We start from the raw sequence: 25814 nt of genomic DNA, 5'->3' as shown, positions 1-25814 counted from the left end.
TAAACACCCAACACTATTGACTTTAATTGTATTTAACAACCCACCAAGTTTCAAAAATTTACATACTTGCTTATGCTTCTCTACTGCTTCTAGCCATACCCCATCAAACTATCAAAAGTATCAATATTGCTTCCCTGGCTCAGCTTTCTCTCTCACTCATATGTCCTACATACCAATAACACATGCCAGACTGTCTCTGGAAGCTACAATCTCCAAGTTGATCTCTCAAGGTAGTCCCGATGCATCTTTCAGATGAGCATTAGGTACATTAAGATAGACACATGAATATGCAGAGAATGGAGAGATACAAAATGTATACAGGCAGAAACTATTTGTCTAATTAAATACCATTAACTCAGAACAACATGTGCTATTAAACTGAAGGCATGCCTACCCTTTAAGCTAGCTAATAGATTTGAGATCTACTTGAGAAAGAGCAGGCTTCCTCCTGTATTTTGGATTCTATCAAAATCAGGTTTAGAAAAACAAAATCACGCTATCAAATTGTACCCAAGAACCATATGACAAATGAAGCCTCTGTTGTCACAGTGAAAGGATATCAGAGCAGTAAGCACTCCCGTCACTGCCCCCATGGCAAAAGAGCCACTGAATATTCCAAGGAAGACTCCCACACACTTGAAGAAGGCAGCAGCATCGAAAGTGTGGCTGTTCTCACCTGCTGGCTGGTACGCCACAATTGACCTTAGTAAGACAAAAAAAATATTGAGACCACTAAGTAAACATGCTTTCAATCTACAAAATCAAAGCTATACATTCAGTGGTCACTTTATTAGGTATATCTGTACACCTGCTCATTAATCTAATTGGCCAATCATGGGGCAGCAACTCAATGCATAAAAGCATGCAGACATGGTCAAGAGGTTCAGTTGTTGTTCCGACATCAGGATGGGGAAGAAATGTGATCTAAGTGACTTTGACCGTGGAATGATTGCTGGTGCCAGATGGGGTATGGTTTTGAGGATCTCAGAAACTGCTTAAGTCCCGAGAGTTTCATGCACAACAGTCTCTAGCGTTTACAGAGAAAGGTACGGAAAACAAGTAACATTCACTAAGTGGCAATGTTTTGTGGGCAAAAGCACCTTGTTAATGGGAGAGGTCAGAGGAGAATGACCAGACTGGTTAGAGCTGACAGGAAGGCAACAATAACCACACGTTACAACAGTGGTGTGCAGAAGAGCATCTCTGAATGTACAGCACTTCAAAGCTTGTAGTGGATGGGCTACAGCAACAAAAGACCACGAACAAACACAAGTGGCCACTTCATTAAGTGCAGGAGGTACCTTACAAAGTGTCCACTGACTGCATGCACATTGCAAACATGAAATAAAGCAGAACATGTTCAGCATTGGAAGAGAAACAATTAACATTTCAGCTTCATGAATGTTCTCATGGTCAGTCTGGTAGGTAAACCTTTGCCTCTGCTCCTTTCTCCAACCAGCTGGACATTTGCAACATTTTGATACGCTCCCAATTGCTGACACTCAGAAACATTGCTCATTGCAAGAGCAGTATTTGTTATTTTGAAAGATGAGTTCCTTGTTCTTTCTTGACTTGAAGGCACATGATCAGAAGTTACTTTATCACAGGTAATGATACCAATGCAGTGACTGACTGACACTGTGGCTTCCAACTGTTTGCTAGTAACTCACTAACAACACAGGCAACATATTAATAGCTACAAGCAAAGTACCAGTCAATAACTTATTGATCCCCTGGGTACCAGCATCTGACTGACCCCATGGGAGCCAGCATTTCCCTGGTCGTTCACTGTTCCAGGAAGAAACAGGAGTCCTCTGGTATGTCACCTTTTCCACACAGACTAGTATTCCTTCAATAATTCACGTGCACATTCAACGCAGCACACAATCTGACACGGATCAGGTAATAACGGCAGCACAGGGCAAATGTCACCACTTACGACGAGAGCACAATAGCGACGGCGTCATTCAACACGCTCTCTCCAAACAGCAGGGCGTAAAGGTCTACGTCCACTTGAAGCTCATTGAATATGGCAAGGACAGTGACTGCAAAAAACAGAACAAGGTGAACTCATGCCTTCATTCCAGTTCCAGGAGGTTCTCTAAAATTTTTAGAAAATAAAGTGAAAAGCTGAACAGTAAACTTCAAGAGGGAATTGAGGGAGATATCGCTGTTGTACTTTTGCTATTTCAGTGCTCTCTTGACAGGCTTTTTCTCCTTATCCTCTACTAACCAATGCTCTCTCAGCTGGCTTTTTCTCCTTATCCTCTGCTAACTTCGATGCTCTGTCAGCTGGCTTTTTCCCCTCATCCTCTATTAACTTCGATGCTCTCTCGGCTGGCTTTTTCCCTTCATCCTCTACTAACTTCAATGCTCTCTCAGCTGGCTTTTTCCCCTCATCCTCTACTAACTTTGATGCTTTCACATGTCTGCAGTTGTTTCCTCACTCACTCCATAGCCTGCTGACGTCCTGTGCCAGCATTACTCCTGAGTTAACATGCTTATCGATTATACAAAAATAACCCTCCCTTCTCTCTGCTTTCACCTCCAGCGTTGTAAATCTTAAAGACTTCTGAACTAACTTGCACAAAATTCTGGAGGAACTCAGGTCAGGCAGTATCTATGGAGTTGATTAAACAGTTAGCGTTTTGGGCTGAGGGTCCTGATCCTGAGTACTTATTAAGGGTCCCAGTCCAGAACATCAACTGTCTATTCATTTCCACAGATGCTGCCTGACCTGCAGAGTTCCTCCAGCGTTTTGTGTGTGACTCTGGAGTTCCAGCACGTAACAGAACACTACAGCACAAGAACAAGCTCATCAGCCCACAATGTGGTACCAAACCCATTAAATTAATAATCAAATGGCCAACTAAGCTAATCTCTTCTGCTTACATCTGTTAGTCTTGCGAGACCATGGATCTGCACCTGGAAAGTCTTCACTCTCCAGGGCGCAGGCCTGGGCAAGGTTGTATGGAAGCCCAGCAGTTGCCCATGCTGCAAGTCTCCCCTCTCCACGACACCGATGTTGTCCAAGGGAAGGGCTCTAGGACCCATACAGCTTGGCACCAGAGTCGTCGCATAATGTCTACAGATGTACCGCAGAGAGCATTCTAACTGGCTGCACCACTGACTGGTATGGGGTGGTGTGGCCACAGCACAGGATTGAAGTAAGCTGCAGAGAGTTGTAAAATTAGTCAGCACGAGCCTCCGTAGTATCAGGACCAATGCCCCAAAAAGGCAGTGTCCATCATTAAGGACCCCCACCACACAGGGCATGCCCTCTTCTCAATGATACCTTCAGGAAGGAGGTACACCCTCAGTTGTAATTCAGTTTTATTTCTCTTTCCACTCCAGATGCAGTCTAACTAGAGTTTTATAAAGCTGCAACATAGCTTCCTGCTTTTGAAATCAATGCCTCAACTAATAAAGATAAGCATGCCATATGCCTTCTTGACCACTGCATCAGCCTGTGTAGCCACTTTCAGGGACCTATGAACTTGGATCCCCAAGATCTCTCTGCTCAGCACCACTGTTAAGGATATTATCCTTGCAGTATCTCTTGAGTTTATGCTGAAGAACTCTCCCACTTGTCTAAATAAACATCTTCAGCTCCTTTACATAATCTCACTAGCAGATACATATTCAATTGTCTTAATGCTAAACTCTGGCATTCTTTCCTAAGCATCTCACCCTCTTTCAACTGACCATCAAGCCATCTGCCTTGGTATCTCTGTTGCCTAGTGCCATTCCCCTCCCATCATTTACATATCAGGTTAAAAGGTCTAACGCAAATGATGATGATTAAAGAAAGCAATCAGAGCGTATTTAAATCAAGTTTTTATCTTGTTAACAGAGCAATCTCTACCATTTTTGATAGAGTGATTGCTCTTTAAGCAGTGATAAGAGTAGCAGATTGGAAGTACAAATAATGAATTCATGCTTAATCTGGTGTTTGACCCCAGGCTGTGAGGGTGAAAAAGGAAAATTTTTGTTGCAGGGTCAATGTACTGATGCCACTGGCCCAAAATGGAACATTTATTTATTTTGATTTTTTACTTGGAGGTACAGCACAAAAACAGGCCCTTCCGGTCCAGTGAGCCCACGTCACCCAATTAGCCGACTGACTGGAGCACCCAGGGAAAACACATGCGGTATAGGGAGAACTCCTTACAGACAGTTGTGGGAATTGAACCCTGATCACTGACGCTGTAACAACGCCATGCTAACTGCTATTCTACTGTGTCGCCCAGTTTTCTTTCCAAGTTCTAACCTTCTTTCACCTAGTTCATCTCGGTCTCCTCTTATTCGCAAGCTTGCTCGCTTTCTTTCTCAGGTCAGTATCTACCACAAGCTCAATCTCCACAGTTGTGCTGACTCGCACTTTCCACCCTCCTTCCCACAGGCACTCCATTCCATTTTCACTGAATTCTGGCTAGTCTCTGGTGCATTTGTTCAGACACTGTCAATTCTTGCCCTCAACAAGTCTTCCTTTTTGTTCAAGGGAGGCTTCTCCTCTTCTCAGTTCAACAGGGCCGTTCCATCCCCTCCCCATGGTTCCCCTCCATCCTTCCCTGCACCCACCCCTCCCTCCCTCCCATACTGGTTCAAAGCCTTCCGAAGGAAGTGATTTATGTAAATACAAACACCGTCTTCCTCACCGCCCCCATGCCATCCCCATCCACCTACAGCTCGACTAACCTGCTGAACCTTTCTGAGTTGTGCATTTACTTCCAACTTCAACTTGTATTCATACCGTTAATAATCTCTTGCATTGTTACATACCAGGATCAGTTGCAGAAATTATAGCACCAAAGAATAGGCAGTCAGTGTAATAAAACCCATCTTCAAGCTGCCCCACTGCATACATCAGCTTCACAATGCCGTACATGAAGTTTCTGTAAGTAGAACATGAATTTCTTTTAATCTTTAAAAATAAACTACAAAACTACTACACAACATAGAACAGTACAACATAATACAGGTCCTTCAGCCTACAATAACATGCTGACCTTTCAACCTATTCCAAGGTCACTCCAGCCCAGTGATTCCCAACGGGACGGTTACATGTCCTAAGGGGGCATTAGGGGAAATAGAAGTTGTCAGAGGGGAGGGTCAGTGTAAGTGGCACCCTAACTTGAGACACGAGACCTGACCGACTGTGGCAACTCACTGCCATCAACATCCGACAGGCATTCCCAGTTTGTGTTAATTTTTCATTTTAATTTAGCCCCATTAATGATGGATAAATATGTACAGTGCAATCTCTACGAGTCTGAAGGTGGTGAAGTCTTGAATTCTAATCCTGCTAACTACAGAAAGTGTGTTAATACAATGTTGATACCTGGAGTACAGTTTTATTCCATTCCCGTCAAATCAGCGATGTCCCATGTGCCTTATTTGTAATACTCTAATGTCTAAAGAAGCCATGAAACCATCAAGATTACAGGAACACTTCCGTAAAAGACACACCGAAGAGGCTACTTAAGGTAGGTCCAGAAGACGAGAGAAGCATTTGAAAGGCATTACACATTTGAGTCATTTGCCAGGCAGGCTAAAAATTATCTTGATAGTGGTTTGATGACATTTCCAAAATGATAGCAAAGTGTGGAAAATCTCATACAATTGGTGAAAGATTAATAATGTCTGCTGTATCAGAAATGCTCACCACTGTTCTCAAAATGGATGTCAGTATTTTAAAATCAATTCTTCTGAGTAATAACTCTATAGCTCATCGCATTGTTGAAAAGAGTGAAGACACTGAGTATCAACTATGGACAGAGCTACAAAAAACAGAATTTGGGATACAACTGGATGTCAACTGTACGAGACATCTACAGCATTTATGGTTTATCAAAAAAGGAAAAATTTATGAAAAGATTTTCTTTTGTAAAATATCAAATGGAGAATCAATCTACGACGAGCTCAAAATGTATATTGAGGATAAAAGTATTCCAATTAGGAACATGATCTCCTGTGCAACAGATGGAGCACCGTATATGACAGGTCACCATGCTGGTTTCATGAAATTATGAAAAAAAAAATTCCAAGTCTGTTTGCAATCCATAGTGTAATTCATTGTCAACATCTCGCAGCCAAAACCCTGAGCCTATGACTTTTATCAAGCATGATTCTTGTAAAATCTGCTATCAACAAAATTAAAGCTCATTCATTAAATAGCAGAATACTTCGCCAGTTATGCCAAGATAATGATGAAGAGTTTGAACACTTGCTTCTTCACACTGAAGTGTGTTGGCTGTCTAAAGGCTGCTGCCTAAAACGTTTCTTTAATCTTTTCTGACACTTTGGTTGAATGTTTGCTCTAAGTCAACAAAGAGCTTGGAAAACAAAATTGAACTTCTATGTGGAGATGTGGCATACCTCACCAATCTGTCTGACAAAATGAAGATCCTAAGTATGAAACTGCAGGATTAGAATTTCAATTTAATCCAAGCAAAAAGTGCAGTGTCAACTTTCATCAGAAAATTGGAACTATATAAGCAAAACACTGGGAAAAGAATGTTCTCACAGTTTCCCTGCATGGAAGGTATGGGACTCTCTTTCACAGACAGTGATTTTCAAGTATGTTCAACACCTGCAGTCACTGAAGAAAACTTTTCAGAATCAATTCAAGGATTTGAACGATCCAAAAATTCCAGACTGGGTCATTAGCCCATTTTTTTTTTTTTTTGCAAGGTGGAAGAGAACTTGCAGGGAGAAATTATTGAAATTCAGAATGAAGAAGCAAAAATGCTTTTCAAAAAAATGTTGGCTTTTGTGGTTTGTGGCTACACTGTCATATGAAGCTTCCTGGTCTTTGCAGAAAAGCCGAACTGTTCTTCATTGCATCTCCATCCTCCTACCTTGTTGAAAGAGGCTTCAATGTCGTGAACCACATACCCACAAAAAAAAACAGAAACTGCTTGGACATTGTTGCGCACGGGGACTTGAAGCTTTTGCTGTCACAACTTGAACCAGATATTTCAACTCTTGCTAAAAATCATCAAGATCAAGGATCACATTGATATCGAAGCTGCTGTACAACATACAGGTACTGTGTAAGCTAGTTGTAAAAACAAACAAAAATTTAAAGCAGAATTATTTTTCTCATGTTAGTATATGGTAGGCACGTTTTTACGCCATGGGGGCACCAGAAAGTGTACTGTGCCTAAAGTGAGCTTTGGCAAGTATGAAGGTGCTTTTGGGGGGGGGCGGGTGTTGGGCAAAAAAAAAGTTAGGTAACAATGACCAACCCTTCCCTCTCACATAGCCCTCCCTATCGCTATCACCCATGCACCTATCTCAGAGTCTCATATACATCCCTAATGTATTAACTCTACCACCACTCCTGGCAGCACATACCATGCACATAACACTCTCTGTAAAAAAAAAACCTTTGTGACATGCCCAACACACACAGAACGCTGGAGGAACTCAGCAGGCCAGACAGCATCTACGGAAAAGAGTACACAGTCGACGTTTTGGGCTGAGACCCTTCATCAGGTCTCCTTGCTATAAATGCTGCCCGGCCCGCTGGGCCCCTCCAGCAGTGTGTGTGTGTGTGTGTGTGTGTGTGTGTGTGTGTGTGTGTGTGTGTGTGTGTGTGTGTGTGTGTGTGTGTGTGTGTGTGTGTGTGTGTCCGTCCGTCCGTCCGTCCGTCCGTCCGTCTTTGGATTTCCAGCATCTGCAGATTTTCCTGTTCCAAAGGAAAAAAGCCCCAGCTTGGCCAACACTTTCTCAGAAGACATGTGGGTGGAATTCCCAGAAATGTCCATCTAACCCTCATTAGGGCCCAACCTGGGTGTTTACATGATTGGCCACATGTCTACAGAGCGTGGTAGCATCAGGTCAAGGAAATAGCTACCTCTAAGCTCTAAACTGGAAAGGGGGCAGCAAAGATTTGCAAGGATATTACCAGGTCTGGAGGGTTTGAGTTAAAGCAGAAGTTGGATAGGCTGGGGCTCTATTTCCTGGAGAAAAAGAGGCTAAGAGTGAGAAAGTTCTGAGGGGCACGGGATCGCAGTCTTTTCTCCCCCAGGGTAGGGGAGTCCAAAACCAGAGGGCAGCTTTAAGGTGAGAGGGAAAACATTCAAAAGTGACCCAAGGGGGAACATTCCCCCTGCCCTCCACAGAGGGAGGGGGGTAGATGGAGTGAGCTGCAGTTACAATATCTGAAGACATTTGGACTGGTGCATGGAAAGGAAAGGTTTAGAGCAGGGGTTCCCAACCTCTTTTTTTTGTGCCATGGAGCCTTACCACTAACGGAGGGGTCCCCAGACCCCACAGCTTGGAAACTCCTGGTTTAGAGGAATAATGGTCAAATGCAGACAAATAGGACCAGTACACATAGATATGCTGGTCAGCGTGGCTGAGATGGGACTAACAGCCTGTTTCCATGCTGTATAACCCTATGGCCCAGTAATCCGGTCAAGATGGTGCCAAACTGTGGTCTCTGTCGAGGCTGTGGCTCAAATTCAGATTTTTTTTTTGGTTGTTTCATTTAGGTTCGTAGGGATGGTTTTGGGGACAGAGAGGGGAGTTAAGGGTCAGAGAAGGCTTAGGGACCACAACCTCATCATAGGATTTGGAGACTTGCGTTCCTCAGTGACCCCAGACAGCTATCTTGGCTGGAGTCAGAGCCCGGTGCTTTGACTCTTGGTAGGGTCACCCATGCCACACAGGTCAAAGGGCAGAGGCCAGACTGAGAGTGGTCCACTAGTCCTCCAGGTTCAGGGGTTCAGCTAAGGGCTAACAACACCAACTGGTCAAAAAAAAAAACTGTTACAGAAACAGAAGGCTGCCCTAAATACCAGTGGTGTAATAGGTAGTAACTAACTAGGGCAGGGGTCCCCAACCTTTCTCGGCACTGCGGACCAGTTTAATATTGACAATATTCTTGTGGACCGACCAACCCCGGGGGGGAGGGGGGTGTGTTTAAGTTCAACAGTGCATGACAGGGAATGAGGAAAGGTGCAGCTGACTCATATCGTTTCATATCGCCAAATCATATCGTTTCCTCGCGGCCCGGTAGCGCATGTTTGCGGCCCGGTGGTTGGGGACAACTAAACTAGGGTTTAGGGACAGGGGTACGGGAAGTTAGGGGTCAGGTTGGCAATAGAATGTGCAGCAATACATTGTGGGCTGCCACCTGCACATCATTAAGTTGCATTGGTTGTTAACGCAAATGAGGCATTTCACTGAATGTTTTGATGTACATTTGATAAATAAATTAATCAATCTGAATTACATAAAATTACTCAAGGAATGTGCAGATCAGTCCAACTCCTGATAAGTTGCAAAGCTGGTTTCAATTAAATTGTCGAAGATCCATTTCAGAATGTATATTATACGTTCAACTACATTAGAAATCAAAAAGATTAATCATAGTTTTCACATCAGTTCTGCAAATCAGTATAGCTGTAATGTTCAAACTTCTTGAAGTAGTATTTGAGAGCTTTAAGCAGTATGTGTACATAGACTCATCATATTGGGGGAATATTTTGTAGCCACAGGAAAATGCACACGGTTCTTCCATGTACAGATTCATTAAAAAGAAGCACAGACACAACCCACATGAAGCTGTTTAAGGTCCGCATCAGCCTCCCTGCTGCCTTACCAAACTATGCAGCTCCCTACAGCGAGTTACAGTTCCAATCCTTCAACAATTAGCCCCAATTCTGAATTTTACACACAAGTCGTTGTCATCTCTTCCTAAAGTTCTATCAGGGCTTGAAAGGGTAAAGACTTTGAGAAGAATATTCCCCAAGTTTTCTGATTTAGAAAATAGAGCCCTGGTGTTTCACAGCACACCAATAATTCTGGTAGAATCTTTGTAATTACTTGCTTACTGCCTTCTTTGGTACTTAGTAATTGTGGCTCAATTCTTCATTGCTAATAGATTTAATAAACTTGAGATTAAAAGCATCATATTTTGTGCAGAAGAACAGATTCATCTGCATTAATAAAATTAAACTTTCACTTGTACATCTTAAATAGACATTCAGCAGTCCCAAGTCGAACAGATACTAACACCAGGAGAAAATAGTGTGCATTATAAATTCGCTTTAAAGCTCTGGAGAAAAGAAATTAATTAGAAAAACAGCTTCATCTGCAAAGTCTGCACCTAATTTATTCTCCTCTCATCCTGAACATTTCAATGTGCCTAGCAAAGGGCAAGAGCAAAAGGGCCCTCCTTGAAGCAAACAGTGTCCACCTCATGGGAACGGAGATAAGAACACGTCAATGGCACAACACTGGGTCTGGAGTTACTGTTTAATCTGGAATGCAGTGCAATGCAATGCAATAACAACTCAAACCATCACCACTACACAGACATTTGGAAACAAAACCTTACAACCAACTCCTGCACTTCACTGCTAGTGACGAACGTGTGATGGGAGCAGGACTCCTAACCACGGGAAAACGTTTTGCCACAGCAGAGGAACTAAATCTCTCTGGACTTAGAGACCTAGCGAGTGCAGAGCTTGGACAGAAAGCCCGAATTCCATTGGTGACTTTGTCAAAGAATACTGAGGGCCTGGAACTAAGAAAGAATCCAGTCATTAACAGACAAGCGCTGCATTTTAAAGCCTGATGAATCGATGATGCTATAGGTTTAGTTCATCTTTTGATGGGCATGGTGTACTGTTTTATTCAAATGGGAAGAGTAGAGCAGACATTTATGACAGAGGTTCCCATCCTTTTTTATGCCATTAGCCGAGGGGTCTGTGGACTCCAAGTTAGGAACTCCTGGGCTAGAGGATCTTCCCAGGACAAGACGGCCCAAGTGAAAGGGAAAAGTTGGCCAGGCTGGGTCTTTATTCCCTGGAATGTCAGAGAATGAGCAGTGATCTTGTCAAGGTTTATAAAATCATGTTGCGTTGAAAAGGTGGATGGTCGTAATCTTTTCCCCAGGGTAGAGAAGTCCAAAACTAGGGGCGAGAGTGGAATATACAAAAGCGACTTGAGAGGCAACTTGCTTTAAGAACGTGGAGGATGGTGAGCACCTGAAACGAGCTGCCAGAAGGAGCTGTTGAGAAGGTATCATTTAAGAAGCACTTGGATAGGTGGGTGCAAGGGCAGTGTTTAGAGCAGGGATTCCCCAGCTGGGATCCACGGACACCTTGCTAATGGTATTAGTCCAAGGCATAAAAAAAGTTGGGAACCCCTGGTTTAGAGGAATATGGGCCAAACACAAGAAACTGGGACTAGATGGCGGACGACATGTTCGGCACCCGCCAAAAGGCCTGTATTTGTGCTGTACTGCTCACTGACAGTGATTACGGCTTAAAGGACATTGTGGAGATTGAAGCCACTCAAAAGCGTGGAAGAAATTTGGAACTTCCTTCCACAAAAGGGAAAAACTGCTTGATCAGTTGCAAATCTGAGACTGACTCATGGCACACTGGACTAAAATGGGCACATGAAGTGAAGTCCTAGGTCACAGAAGAAGAGCCGGCTAGCCAGATCCAGGTTTCTGAAGTTAGAGAGATTGCTATTAAATCTAATAATTCAAAAATAACCTCAATTCCAACTGGAGAGCTTCAGCAGCCCCTAATTTAACAAGCGTGACCGCTGGCCAAGTGAGGAGAAACGCATTTCAGAGATACTCACCCTATGACAAAACAGGACACCGCAGTTCCAATAAATGCGTATGCCAGGATGGAGCCCAGATTCCTGAAGAAATGTCTCTGCAACATAGAAACTATACTGTAAAAGGCAGCCAGTCATACAAGAATCCACAATATGACTCATTATGTCTGTTCTGGCACCAGGTTATCCAGGTTCCATCAACTTTATCCACCACCCTCATACGAAAAAAGAATAGATCATCGAGCAAATAGAAGCAAATTTCAAAGCACAAATAAAAGCTCTAGAAGCAGATGCAATTAATTGGCTTTTCTTTCCCAACAGATTTTGTGATTTAGATACAGAAGATATTAGATCCTCACAACCAGGTTCGAGATTTATCAGATGTACATCGAAAGATACAGTGAAATACGTCATTTGTGTGCACAAACAGCACAACCCAGTGTGCAAGTGGTGCCACATGTTTTTAAGAGTACAAACAAACTAAACAGACTAAATAAAGAAATGAGAAATGTGCTGAGATGGGACAAAGGAATAAAGAAGCCAAGATGGCACCTCTGAAAAATCTATAAAAAGATAAGACATTCATTAGATAAGAATAAACTATTTAATAGGCTACATAATTAAAACAATTACATCACATGGGTAATGTGCTAATACTTAGCCAACGAAAAATCAGAAATGTGATAAACCATTAGTTTAGCTGCTATACCACTTTCTGCCAGTGAGTGTGAAAAATACGAGCTTGTTATAAAGTATAAATCTTATAAAAAGTATTTTTAAAAAAAGTGATTTCCAACACTACTTCCCTTCAACCATTCTATTCTTGAACCAACGTACACAACTCCCATCACTAACTCAGTTTTTTTTTATTCTACTTTAAAATTCTGAAGGGGATTGATAGAGTTGACGTGGATAGGCTTTTTCCATTGAGAGTGGGGAAGATTCACACAAGAGGACATGAGTTGAGAGTTAAAGGGCAGAAGTTTAGGGGTAACATGAGGAGGAACTTCCTTACTCTGTTACATGCTCAAGGAGATCTGTTTTTTTTGTGAGAATGATGTAATGGTCTTTTGGAGGTCACCTGATGTGATTTTCCCGCCGATGTGAGGTCATGTGATAACATGTGCCCCCGTGACTATATAAGGGTCGACTCAGGGGACGCAGTGGGTTTTTTGAGTTTGTAGATTTCCAGGTAGAACATGTTGTGCCTCCGTTTCTGTTGCGTGTTTGTTTTCGTGACACAGTTTCATTTTTAAAACGGAGGATGCGTTCCCTTACAAGATATTGCATTTGGACTGGAAATTTGTGGCTGGAAGTGCCATTTTACTCAATTCCAACAGTTTTGAAGGGAGAGTGAAGAATTCGTCGAAGTGAAGGATCGAGAGAAGTCGGCATCGTTTGGCAGTTTAATAAAGGATCGACCTTATCAAGTCTTCGTTGAAGAGAACCTGCATTGAGATAACTCTTGCAATAGCGCAATGAGTTCATGCACAAAGGCTCTCTCTCTCTAAAAGGAATTTAAGGTCAGTCGATTTAAACTGTTTATTTTCGGTATCGGGAATCCTGTGAACGGAACCAGCAGTAAAGATGCGTTGGTGAAGAAACCTTTCTCCAGAGAAGTCTCTCCCAATTGAATGCGTAAAACTGTGGGACTTTCGAAGTTATCACTATATCTGACTGTATCTCTTTAAGAACTGTTTTCGCATTTAACGCTTTAAGAACCAGAGCCGAGTGGAGTTGATGAATGCGTACCTGTTTAACCTCCGGTTAAAGTTTTCCTTTGTGTTTTTTTTTTCCCTTATCGCTTATATGTGTTTAATAAATGTTTGGTTGTTTTCATAAAACCTGTCTCGATTAATATTCATTGTTGCCGGTTACGTAACAACTCAGAGAGTGGTAGCTGTGTGGAACGAGCTTCCAGCAGAAGTGGTAGAGGCAGGTTCGATGCTGTCGTTTAAAGTTAAATTGGACAGGAAGGGAATGGAGGGTTATGGGCTGAGTGCAGGTCGGTGGGACTAGGTGAGAGTAAGAGTTCGGCACAGACTAGAAGGGCTGAGATGTCCTGTTTCTGTGCTGTAACTGTTATATGGTTACTTGCATAATTCATGCTCTATTTCTGCTTTTCTTGTCAACATGCCCCAATGCGATGTGCCAGCCATCCACATTGCACTTGTACAGATACAACAACCTCAATGTTGACCGACTTGACTTGGCGGCAATGGAAGAAATAAATCTTGCTTCCATAAAGGTACAAGAGAAAAACCTAAAAATTACTTTAAGTTAACCTAATATATTCCAGTCCACTCTGTTAAAACAATTTACAAACTATTTGCTAGTTCTATTTCCCAGTGCCTCCAAATCAGAAGACTCAACCCATACTTGTACACAGAGCACTGAGCTTGACCCTGACAGAGGTTCCACTGTGGTAGATGGACTTATCTAGCCCATGCTCTCCTCTCGCTGCTGCCATCAGGAAGGAGGTACAGGAGTCTCAGGACCCACACCACCAGATTCAGGAACAGTGATTACCTTTCAACCATCAGGTTCCTGAACTGGTGTGGATAACTTCACTCACCTCAACACTGAACTGATTCCACAACCTATGGATTCACCCTCGAGGACTCTACAACTCATGTTCTCCGTATTATTTCACTATTTATTATTTCTATATTATAAATAATCACCATTAAGGACCCCCGTCACCCAGTTCACGTCCTCTTCTCATTGCCACCACTGAGGTGGTGGTACAGGAGCATGAAAACAAACACTTAATGTTTCAGGAACAGTTCCCTCTCCTCCGCGACCATATTTCCAAATGAACATTGAACCCATGAACACTTCCTCTCTTCTTTCCCCCTTTGGTTTTGCTCTTTTTGCACTGCTCATTTAATTTAAATTTTTTTACTATATATTTCTTATTGTAATTCATAGCTTTTAATTATGCATTGCAATGTAATGACACCACAAAACAACAAATTTCACTACATACACCAGTGAAATTAAACATGATTCTGATTTTGAACTGCTGATCTGTAGAAAGTCATGAGTATTGATGTGTACAGATGAGATTCAATACGAATAAAGTGAATTTTTGGTACTTTTCCAAAGCAAACTTCACTGCACTCTGGTTAAAACAAAGCACATTGCTGAACAAAAATCAAGTTTAGACCATAAAGCGTCGGAGAATAGTTAGGATATTCAGCCCATCGCCTACTCTGCTATTCGATCACAGCTGATTTATTATCCATCTTGACCCCATTCTCCTGCCTTCTCTCCGTAACCTTTGCTGCCCTTACTAATCAAGAACTTATCAACCTCAAACTTAAATATACCCAATGGCTTGGCCTCCACAGCCGTCTGTGACAATAAATTCCACAGATTCACCACCCTCTGGCTGAAGAAATTCTTCCTCATTTCTGTTGTAAAGGGACGTCCTATTCTGAGGCTGTGCCCTCTGGTCCGAGACTCTTCCGCTACTGAAAACATTCGCTCCACGTTCATTCTATTTAGGCCTTTCAATACTCTGAAGCTTTCAATGAGACCCTGCTCTCATTCTTCTGAACTCCAGAGAGTACAGGCACGGAGCCATCAAACGGTCCTTATAGGTCATCCCTTTCATTGCCAGGATCATTCTCATAAACCTCCTCAAATTTCGAAGTACATTATCACTTCCTGGACATTGGTGTTTCCACACCAGACTCTAATGTACACTCTCCACTGTGCACAGGATATTGTATAGAAGTTTGTCAAAGTTTAAGATGCCACGTTAAAATGGAAATGGAAGCTTCCCCTGTGGGAAATCCCCTAAACTGAGCAGAATTCTTGCTCTCTGCCGTTGGATAAAACGTCGTGTGGCGCTCTGTACAGGATCACGGTCACCAAAGTGAGGGGACAAAGCTGGCCAGTCAAGTTTTCAACGAAATCAATTGTGCAGTGGCACTATGGCTCAGTGGTTAGTGCTGGGGCCCTAGTTCTTCAGAGACCAGCATCTAATCCCAGTCTCCGGGTGCTGTCCGTGAAGAGTTTGTATGAACTCTCCATGATCACTTCCGCTAAGAGGATCACAACTTTGTTGTAAGGTTCAGAGGCTTGTGTACCGCAGTGACCCGGAGAGCTATGTTGGCTGGGGTCAGGGCCTTGTGCTTTGGCTATCGGTAGGGCCACCCATGCCAAACAGGCCAAAGGGCAGAGGCAAGATGAAGAGTAGTCTACTAGTCCTCCGGGTCTGGGGGTTCAGCTCAGGGCTAACAACTCTGACTGGAAACAGCAATGAAGATTCCTTCTACGTGGCCAAGGACAGACAGACAGAGATGGAGGACCTAAACACCGACAGAATAATTAATTAACAATAATCTCCATGACCACTTAGCTTTCTGCCACATCCCAAAGACATACTGGTAGGTAAACTTAGAGTAAAGATGAAGGGCCTGTACCCAAAACAGAGAGGTTTATGAGAATGATCCCAGGAATAAAAGGGTGATCTTTTGAGAAGCATTTGATGCTCTGTGCCTGTATTCACTGGAGTTCAGTGGAATGAAGGGGGATCTCATTGAAACCCATCGAATATTAAAAAGCCAAGATAAGAGTGGACGTAGAGAGGATTTTTCCTACCGTGGGAGAATTACCAAAGGACACAGTCTCAGAACAGAAGAATGTCCCTTTAGAACCGAATTGAGGAGGAATTTCAGCCAGAGGGTGATAAATCTGTGGAATTCATTGCAACACACACAAAAAAAGCCGAAGAAACGCAGCAGTTCAGGCAGCATCCATGGAAATGAATAAATAGCCGGTGTTGCAGGCCGAGACCCTTCTTCGGGACTGGAAAGGAAGGGGGAAGATGCCACAATAAAAATGTGGGGAGGGGGGAAGGAGGACAGCTAGAAGATGACAGGTGAAGCCAGATAGGGAGGAAAGATGAGGGTGTGGTAGGTGGGTGAGAAGAGGTAAGAGGCCGAGTGGGGAATAGCGAGGGGGGGGAACTTTGTTCACTGCAAGGAGAATTCAATATTCATGCCATCAGGTTGGAGGCTACCCAGACAGAATACAAGATGTTGTTCCTCTACCCTGCGGGTGGTCTCATCTTGGCACAAGAGGAAGCTGTGGAATGATGTGTCGGAACGGGAATGGAAAATCAGAATTAAAATATTTGCCACCGGGAGGTTCCACTTTTGACAGAAGAAGCGGAGGTGCTGGAAGAAGCGATGGTCTCCAATTTATAGTGGGTCTCACCAATGTGTAGAGGCTGCGTCGGGAACACCGGACACAATAGACAACCCCAGCAGATTCAGAGGCGAAACAGAAATTCACTGCCTCAGAGGCTGAAAGCCAAGTCATTGGGCAATGGGGAGCAGGGCAGGGCGTGACTGGAAACAGGGCAACAGAAACAGAACACACCAAGCGACAACAGTGAAACAAACCCTGTTCCTCCCTTCCACACACCTGCTCCTGTGCACATACAGTTCTCTAAACCCAGGCCATCGTCAAGTTGCGGGTGCACAGTGGATGGGAATTGATGGGACAATAAGATTTTCTCTCTTGGGGGCTATTAATGGACCGTTGCGCCTAATGTCTCCTGAAGTTGCAATGGTCGGGAAATAGGAACCTGCGATCAACACCAGGGGGCAGTGCAACACCATGTATCAGAAGAGAGGCTTTACAGCCAGGGTTCAGGAGCCTGCAAAGGCCAGTCAGTCTCACGAACACAGCAAACCAGTCCACCAGCATCCTTTGGTCGGGTAGGCGCACCTGGCATCTTGCCTGCTTACAGGCACGCAGTAAGACTGGCTGCACAGAGGACCAATGAAAGACAATCCCTTCCTCATTTAAATTGATTTATACTTCAATGTTCCAGTTCCCACAAAACATGTGCTAACTGCATTATAGTTTACAGCTACTCGCAGCTATGTTGTCTGGAAAGATTTAGAGATTATGATCACAGCTAATCATGGCTGGGGATGGCCTACAGCCTTGTACAATTAATAATAACGTCCTGACTCACTGCCAACATTTTTGACTGAGCTAAAAGGTTACGCAGTAGTGAAGAGTAAATATTGCTGTAAAGTAGAAATTCCAGCACAAGAGTTACCAGGTAGCAAGGATATCTGCCTGAAGGCTGATTTATACTTGTGCGTAAGGGGTACGCCGTAGGCCTGATTTATACTCTTGCACAGCCCTATGCCGTAGTGAGCATGCGTAGTTGTGTCTGCGTCGCTCTGCAATTCATCGCCCTGCAATTCATCGCCAAAACGCTACTTGGCGGTGGGGTTTCTATGCCACTGTGTTGAGTTTCTTCGTGACAGACATGGACGAGGAAATGCATTTCAAATATTTTCGGATGTCAGTAGGTAGATTTGACGATTTGGTTCATCGTCTCCAACCATTTATTTCACATCAGTGTACGGACATGGTGGAGAAAAGCAACCGGAAATGCGATGCTACCAAGCGGACCAATCACAGTTGTTGTGGTCTGCATCGCCACGATGTGTGTTACATTTTTGGGGAGATGCACGTCACCCTACGGCGTAGGATACACAGCACCAACAGCGTACGTTTGACGCACAAGTATAAATCAGCCTTTAGGGTAAGTGTAGTGGTTAGCATACCACAATTACAGCACCAGTGACCTGGGTTCAATCCCACCCTAGTCTGTACGGAACCAGAGTCACCTTATTGCTAGGATGTGAAACATACCAGAATTGATTGCGGTTCAGTGCCAAACATAAAACACAGGACAATACCATAACAGACAACACAACAGCAATTTGCAAGACAATAATGCAAACGGCCATGAACAGTCAACAATTAGCAGAACGATCACATGCACAAAGGTCAATAATCAAACTTAAGCTCAAGGTTTTTGATTGGACATGGCATCAAGGGTTATGGGGAAAATGCCGGGAACCGGGGTTGAAGAGGAGAAAAAGAATGGATCAGCCATGATTGAATGGCGGAGTAGGCTCGAAGGGCCAGATGGTCTAATTCTGCTCCTATGTCTTATGGTCTTAAAACAAATATGAACATATGAACAGTTTCAATATTTGTCAACAGAACAAGGACGGCAAGAAAGACCATTTAATGGATGTTGTGCAGGGACAGTTAGGGTGAGTTTAGTTGAGGAGTGGGTTTGTTCCCATTCTAAAGACTTGGGGGATAGTAGGTGAATTGGTCACGAGTGTAATTGAGCCAGGCAGGCTCATTGGGGCTGAAAGGCTGTCACTATGCTGAAAAAGTATCACACACAAAATGCCACAGGAACTCACCAGACCAGGTAGCATCTGTGGAAGAGAGTAAACAGTCAACATTTCGGGCTGAGACCCAGGTCCTGATGCAGGGCCTCAGCCTGAAACGTCAACTGTTTACTCTCTTCCACAGATGCTGTCTGGTCTGCTGAGCTCCTCCAGCATTTTGCATGTTGCCTGGATTTCTAGCATCTGCACATTTTCTCATCTAAAAAAAGTGTTGGCTAAATAAAGAAAGGACTTTTATAATCTTATGAGGAGCAGTGCCATCTCTTTGAAAGACATGTCTTCAACTCTTTCAGAATTGGTGGATGGTTGGTGGGGGGCGGGGATAGAGTTCAGCCTGGATTAGGAGCTCAACTCTTAATTAAATTCTTATATATTTATCTTTACTTAGAAATTCAGTGCAGAATAGGCGCTTATGGCCCACTGGGCTACACTGCCCAACAACCCACCTATTTAACACCGGCCTAATCACAGGACAATTTACAATGATCAATTAATCTACTAACCGGAACATCAATGTCTTTGGAACGTGGGAAGAGACCAGAGCGCCTGAGGAAAACACACGCTCACGGGGAGGAGGAATAAACTCCTTACAGATGACACTGGAATTGAACTCCGGACTCTAACGCCCCAACCTGGTATAGTCTCGTGCTAACCACTACGCTACCATAGCGCCCCCAAGGCTTGAGCCTACAATCTGAAGCTGAGTGCATTACCATGCGACTCACTGATGACATCGTTCCACTGGTAACTACTCCTTACCGAGGGGACAGCTCTCAGTCACTGAGTAGTTACTTTCTGTCCGTCACACCGGGGAAGAGAGGTGAGAACACTCTCAAACACACTCAGCCATCCCAAAGAACCATGCAAAGGCCCTACAGCAGTTATCAAAGCCAGTCAGCCTCTTATTCAGCGCCGGTGAATGGGAGGGGGGGGGGTATTTTTAATTAGCAAAATAAACTTTATTCAAATTTAACATTTACAAAAATAACCTATGCAATGCCTTTTCATTCTTTACATCCATAGTTAATTTCTTTAGCCAGAGAGTGTGGAATTCTTTGCCAGAGGCAGCTGTGAAGGCCAAGTCTTTATGTCGATTTAAGGCAGAGGTTGATAGATGCTTAATTGGTTGGGGCATAAAGTGACATGGGGAGAAAGCAGGTGATTGGGGCTGAGAGGAAAATTGGATCAGCCATGATGAAATGGTGGAGCAGACTTGACGGGCTAAATGGCCTAATTCTGCCCCTGTATCTTATGGTCAATGCTTTCAGTTACCTCCCTACACATCAATAATGCCACTGCCCCTCATGTGCCCCCTGGGGTGGAACATTACTACAATAATTGAGGAGCTTCCTGCCCCAAATCGGCCCCTCTCCCTCTCCGGTAGCAGAAGAACACAACACAGCGGTCTGGGCAGAGAGACTCATCAAGGGAGAAGTTAATACAGTGGTGAGAAAAATGCATTACAGTGCCAGCAATCGTTCAATTCCCGTCGCTGTCTCTAAGGAACTTGCACGTTCTCCTCATGACCATGTGGGTTTCCTCCAGGTGCTCTGGTTTCCTCCCACATTACAGAAACATACGGTTAGGGTCAGCAAGTTATGGTCACGCTATGTCGGCACTGGGAGCACGGCCATACTCATGGGCTGCCCCCATGACGCATTTCAATCTATGTGTGACAGGCAAGGCTTCAAAAAAAAAAACTAGAGTGATAACAGGTCACCAGCACATAATGGCAAATTGGAACAGGACACAAGCTACGATATGAAGAAATTGCAGCAAAACTCTGATTGGACCACACTTGGAATATTGGCTTCAGTTTTGGTTGCCCCATTATAGGATGGGGAAAGGCTGAGAGAGGAGGGAAGCTTGAGCGAGCTAAAGCTTTACTGTTTGATGCGGAGGAGGATGAGAGATGTCTTCATCGAGGAGCACATGATGATAAAAGGCACAGATTGAGAGGATAGCCAGACACCTTTTCCCCCATGGAAGGAATGGCTTATAGAAGGAGGTTTCATATTTTGGTGATTGAAGGAAACTACAGGGGGAATGTCAGAGGTTGATTTTTTTATTTTTACACAGAGGGTGAGTGCACAGAACACCCTCCCTGAGGTGGCAGTAGAAGCATTGAAGAAACTCTTAGATAGACATATGGATGATCCATAAATAGAGGGCTATATTGAAGGTTACACTAATCTCAGAGTATGCTAAACGCTCGGCACTACTGTGGGCTGAAGAGCTTCGAAGGTTCATTTATTATCAAAGTACAAAACTCTGAAGTTCTTCTTGCACTGCTGTAGTGTTCTGTGTTCCAAAAGAAAGTGAGAAAAATGATAACCAAAGGCACCACAGAAAGAAGGCTAACGTGGGACAAAGTGTGAACAGATTCGATTGAACGACCGGTTTCTGAACAACAAACTATGTACAGTGGAACTCCAATAATCCTCTATCTGACAATGCAGAAATCCTGAAGTTTTGTGATCCCTATGAAGTTGACTGTTACACTGAAAAGCAGAGACACAAGAGACCGTAAATGCTGGAATCTGGAGCAGAAAATTATCTGAGTAAGCTGTCTGAGCCATGGGTGACATTGTGTTCTCAACCAATGTACCAACTGTGGAGGAAAATGGACAAACGACATTTCGGGCCAAGACTCTTCATCTGAAAGATTGAGGGGGGATAGCGAGATTACAGAGTTAGGGGGGAGGGAACGGGCAAGAACTGGCTAGTAATAAATAGGCTGAGGAGAGTTAATTTGCAAATGGAGTCAGGCGGGGCAGAGAAGGGTGAATCTAGCAATAGAGAGGTGGAAAGATAGAAAGGGCTGCAGCATTAGCTTCCTCTACGGCGGCTGCCTGACTCACTGATCATCTCCAGCAGCTTGTTTTCTCCATCACAAAAGAGTATATTTTTTCAGCTGTGTAATTTTTAATACTAAAGAATAACAAGCATGGGTATGAAACTCTCTGTGGTGCTGCTACGTTCATTTCACACTAACATGTGGAAGCAAATGTTGGGCAATATCAAAGCAAAAATGAAGACAGACTTGAAGCTGCAAAAAAATGTGCTTTTTGAGAAGAATGATGAAAATACCGTGGAAGGACAGCGTAACAAATGAGGAGGTGTTGCGAAAAGCTGGAATAAGAAGAGAGCTGATATCATCAATCAGGAAATGGCAGCTGGGATTTCTGGGACACGTACTGAGGGAAGAGAAGCTCGAACATCTTGCAGTGGCGGGAAAAACTGACTGAAGAAGAAGTCGCGGCCGACAGCGCATCATGAGTTACATCAAGGGATGGACAGGCAAAGGTTTTGAAGAGCTCATTAGAACCTCTCAGGTTAAAGACAGATGGAAGACCACGATCGCCCACATCACATGACATGGCACATAATAATGATGATGAATATCTTAAAAACATGATAAGTTTGTTGAAACAGCTGTACGAGTAGCATTCAATAGACCAGGAAGTCTGTCAGCCAGGCACTAAGTGTGCCAGATAATTAGACTCCTCTTGGAAATGTGTAGGGACTATGCAAAGACTAAGGTCCACAGAAATTCGTCTTTGGTATTACTAGAGTCAAGAAAATGACACTTTATTCAAAAGCAGGACAGGATCAGAAGCTCTGAACCAGCCTTGTCCTATCACTATGCCAACTTACTCTCACTTAATGTTCCTCCGGAATTAAGAGAAACTGTGATTTGACTTGGCTCCGTAAAAATTCATCCACTTTCTAGTCTGCAAACAACGAAGATGCCAAGTGTTACCGTATAGCACGACAGCGTGGCGGTTAGCACCAGCAACCCGGGTGTAATTCTGCCACTGTACATTCTCCCCGTAACCACGTTTGTTTTTCCTCTAGGGTGTTTCACTTTCCAAAGCCGTACGGGTTGGAGTTAGTATGTTGCAGGCACACTGTATTGGCACGAGAAACATGGCAATGGCAACAGCTGCAGGCTGCCCTCAGCACATCCTTAGGTTGTGTTGTTTGTTAACACGCGTGACGCATCTCACTGTATGTTTCATGTAACAAATAAAGCTAATATACAGTTATAATATTGTCCAAAATGATGGTTACCTTTTTGAGGCTGTATCCTGCATAGAATATGATTGGAGGTAGCAAAATGTTGAAGAAGACATCTGGATCAAAGGTTACCTAGAAAAAAACAACAAAAGGTGTGAGTAACGTCACAGACCAATGCCCTTCTCAGAGCACTACCACTGGATTACTGCAGCATACCCAAGGTAACAACATTCAAGGCCAAAGCCACAGCAAGCTGCAAAGCTAATGCAGATCAGACTGTCACCGTACACATAGGGATGAGTGTAAAATACTAGTCCCTACAACACACCAGCCCACTTGTTTCCCTGAAGTCATCAGGCTCCTGAGTCACTTACGTCAGCAATAAACTGACTCTGCCGCCTGCACACTTAACTTTCGCAGACTCGGCAGCTCATGTTCTATGTATTGTTTCCTTACTTGTTTTTGCTACCGTATTTGCACACTTTGTCCTCTCTGGATGACTGTCGGCCTCCATTATGTGTGGTTTTTCAGTGGATTCTCTTGGCCCTTTGCTTTGCGGGTGCCTGCAAGATGTCCAAGGACTCGCTTTCGTTTTAAATGCTATTTGGCTACTTCTAGTGTTTGCAGTAAGAAGCTGGGAGGTGATAGGTAGGAGAGGTAAAGGGCTGAAGGAGGAGGAATCTGACAGGAGTGGGCAGTGTACCATGGAAGAAAGGGAAGGGGGAGAGGAGCCAGAGGGAGAAGATGGACAAGTGATTAGAAAAGGGGGTGAGAGGGGAACCGGAATGAGGAATAAACATAGAAATCTACAGCACATTACAGGCCCTTCGGCCCACAATGTTGTGCCAACCGTGTAACCTACTCTAGAAATTGCCCAGAATTTCCCTACCATATAACCCTCTATTTTTCTAAGCTCCATGTACCTATCTAAGAGTCTTTAAAAAGACCCTATTGTATCCGGCTCTACCACTGTTGCTGGCAATGCATTCCACACACCCAGCATTCTCTGTGTGAAAAACTTTACCTCTGACATCCACCTTGTACCGACTTCCAAGCACTTTAAAACTGTGCCCTATCGTGTTAGCCATTTCATCCCTGGGAAAAAGCCTCTGGCTATCCACACGATCAATGCCTCTCATCATCTTAAAGACCTCTATCAGGTCACCTCTCATCCTCCGACACTCCTGGCAGAAAAGGCCAAGTTCACTCAACCTATTCTCATAAGGCATGCTCTCCATTCCAGGCAAAATGCTTGTAAATCTCTTCTGCTCTCTCTCTCCCTATAGTATCCACATCCTTTCTGTAGTGAGGTGACCAGAACTGAACACAGTTCTCCAAGTGGGGTCTGACCAAGGTCTTCTATAACTGTAACATTACCTCTCGGCTCTTGAACTGAATCCCACGGTTCATGAGCGCCAACACACCATACACCTTCTTAACAATACTGTCAACCTGCACAGCAGCTTTGAGTGTCCTATGGACACGGACCCCTAGATCTCGCTGATCCTCCACACTGCCAAGAGTCTTACCATTTATATTATATTCTGTCTTTAAATTTGACTTACCGAAATGAACCACTTCACACTTATCTGGGTTGATGGGGGGGGGGGGGGGGGGAGAGAAGAAGAGGGGGTGAAATTAACTTAAGCTGTTTTTTTATAAAAAAAAACAGAAGATGCTGGGAGATGGTCAGCAGGTCTGAGGGAAGAACATCCCTGCAGAGGGTAACAGCCAATGCTCTGGGCCGATGATCCTTCAGTAGAATTTTGTCCAAAGTCATGCCTTAGCCAGAATCAACCCTGAACGAGCAGGTAAAATTGCACCATTCTTATCCCTGGATATCCTAATGCATTTCAATTCTGTGCAGTCTAGGTGGCAACATGGGGGCCTAATGGTGATTAATAGAGAAATACACATGATAGGCAAACTCATTATTGTGTCTGGTTTGTTACTGAAAATTGCAAATGTCACTCTTTTCTAAGGGAAGGAGGCAGAAGAAAGTAAATTATAAGCCGGTTAGCCTGACTTCAGTGGTTAGTCAGATGTTGGAGTTCATTATTAAGGACGAGTTTTTGGGGTACTTCAAGACACACGATAAAGGCGGCCAAAGTCAGGCTGGTTTCCTCAAGGGGAAATCTTGCCGGAAAAGTCTCTTGGAATTGTTTGGGGAACTAATGGACAGGACAGGACAAATGAGAGTCAGAGGACGTTTTATACTTGATTTTCAATAGACCTCTGACAAGGAGTGCACATGTGGCTGCTGATCAAGATAAGAGCACGTGGTATTACAGGAACGAGGACTGGTTGACTGGCAGAAGACAAGGAGAGGGAATAAAGGGGATGTTTTCTGCAGGCTTCAAGTGACTAGTGGTGTTCTACGTGAGTCGTTGTTCAGTCTGCTACCTATCAAATTATATGTTAATGATTTGGATGACTGAATTGATGGCTTTGTGGCCAAGTTTGCAGATGATACAAAGAGGGTGAAGGGGTAGATAGTGTTGAGGAAGCAGGGAGTCCACCAGGGCCGGATTAACCTAGTAGCAAAAGTAGCATATGCTACGGGTCGGACAAGTTGAAGTAAATATAGTAACGCGGACTCTGTTAAAAGTAGCACCGGTTGATGAGGTTACTTACAAGTATTTACAATGCAAATGTGGTGTATAGAATGAAACAGACACTGAATATGTTTTGCATTATTTTATGAACAGTTTTCACCAAACGATGTCAATGTGGAAGAGTGAACAGTAAATGATCAATTTTACTGCGACTCTGTCTCCATTGGCTCTGGTTTAACCTGGTGTCACACCGTGTTCTCACGACGATCTGGCAACGCTGTTGTTTTCATGTCGGGGGAGCTGCTTGCTGCACGGTATGTGTGTACAGGCGTGTGTTGGCTCCTTGCTGTGTCGTGGTGACCTTTGTGCTATCTCCCACGCTCCCAAGCCGCTGCAGCGTGCG

At 43.8% G+C, this 25814-nt stretch overlaps 1 protein-coding gene across 2 annotated transcripts in view; it reads right to left on the bottom strand.

The window, feature by feature from the left end:
• The window catches only part of slc9a7 (solute carrier family 9 member 7), a 168029-nt gene that overhangs the window by 62304 nt on the left and 79911 nt on the right, over positions 1-25814 (bottom strand). For both annotated transcript variants that reach the window (XM_072262709.1, XM_072262710.1), the window contains exons 3-7: positions 22911-22988; positions 11611-11687; positions 4783-4895; positions 1940-2045; positions 561-702 (exon numbers count right to left, since the gene is read on the bottom strand). In XM_072262709.1, the coding sequence (XP_072118810.1) occupies positions 561-702; positions 1940-2045; positions 4783-4895; positions 11611-11687; positions 22911-22988 (516 nt within the window). The remainder of the gene's footprint in view (positions 1-560; positions 703-1939; positions 2046-4782; positions 4896-11610; positions 11688-22910; positions 22989-25814) is intronic.

This window comes from Mobula birostris, chromosome 7, assembly GCF_030028105.1.
Source record: "Mobula birostris isolate sMobBir1 chromosome 7, sMobBir1.hap1, whole genome shotgun sequence".
NCBI lineage: Eukaryota > Metazoa > Chordata > Chondrichthyes > Myliobatiformes > Myliobatidae > Mobula > Mobula birostris.
This window is presented reverse-complemented; position numbering and strand designations above follow the sequence as displayed.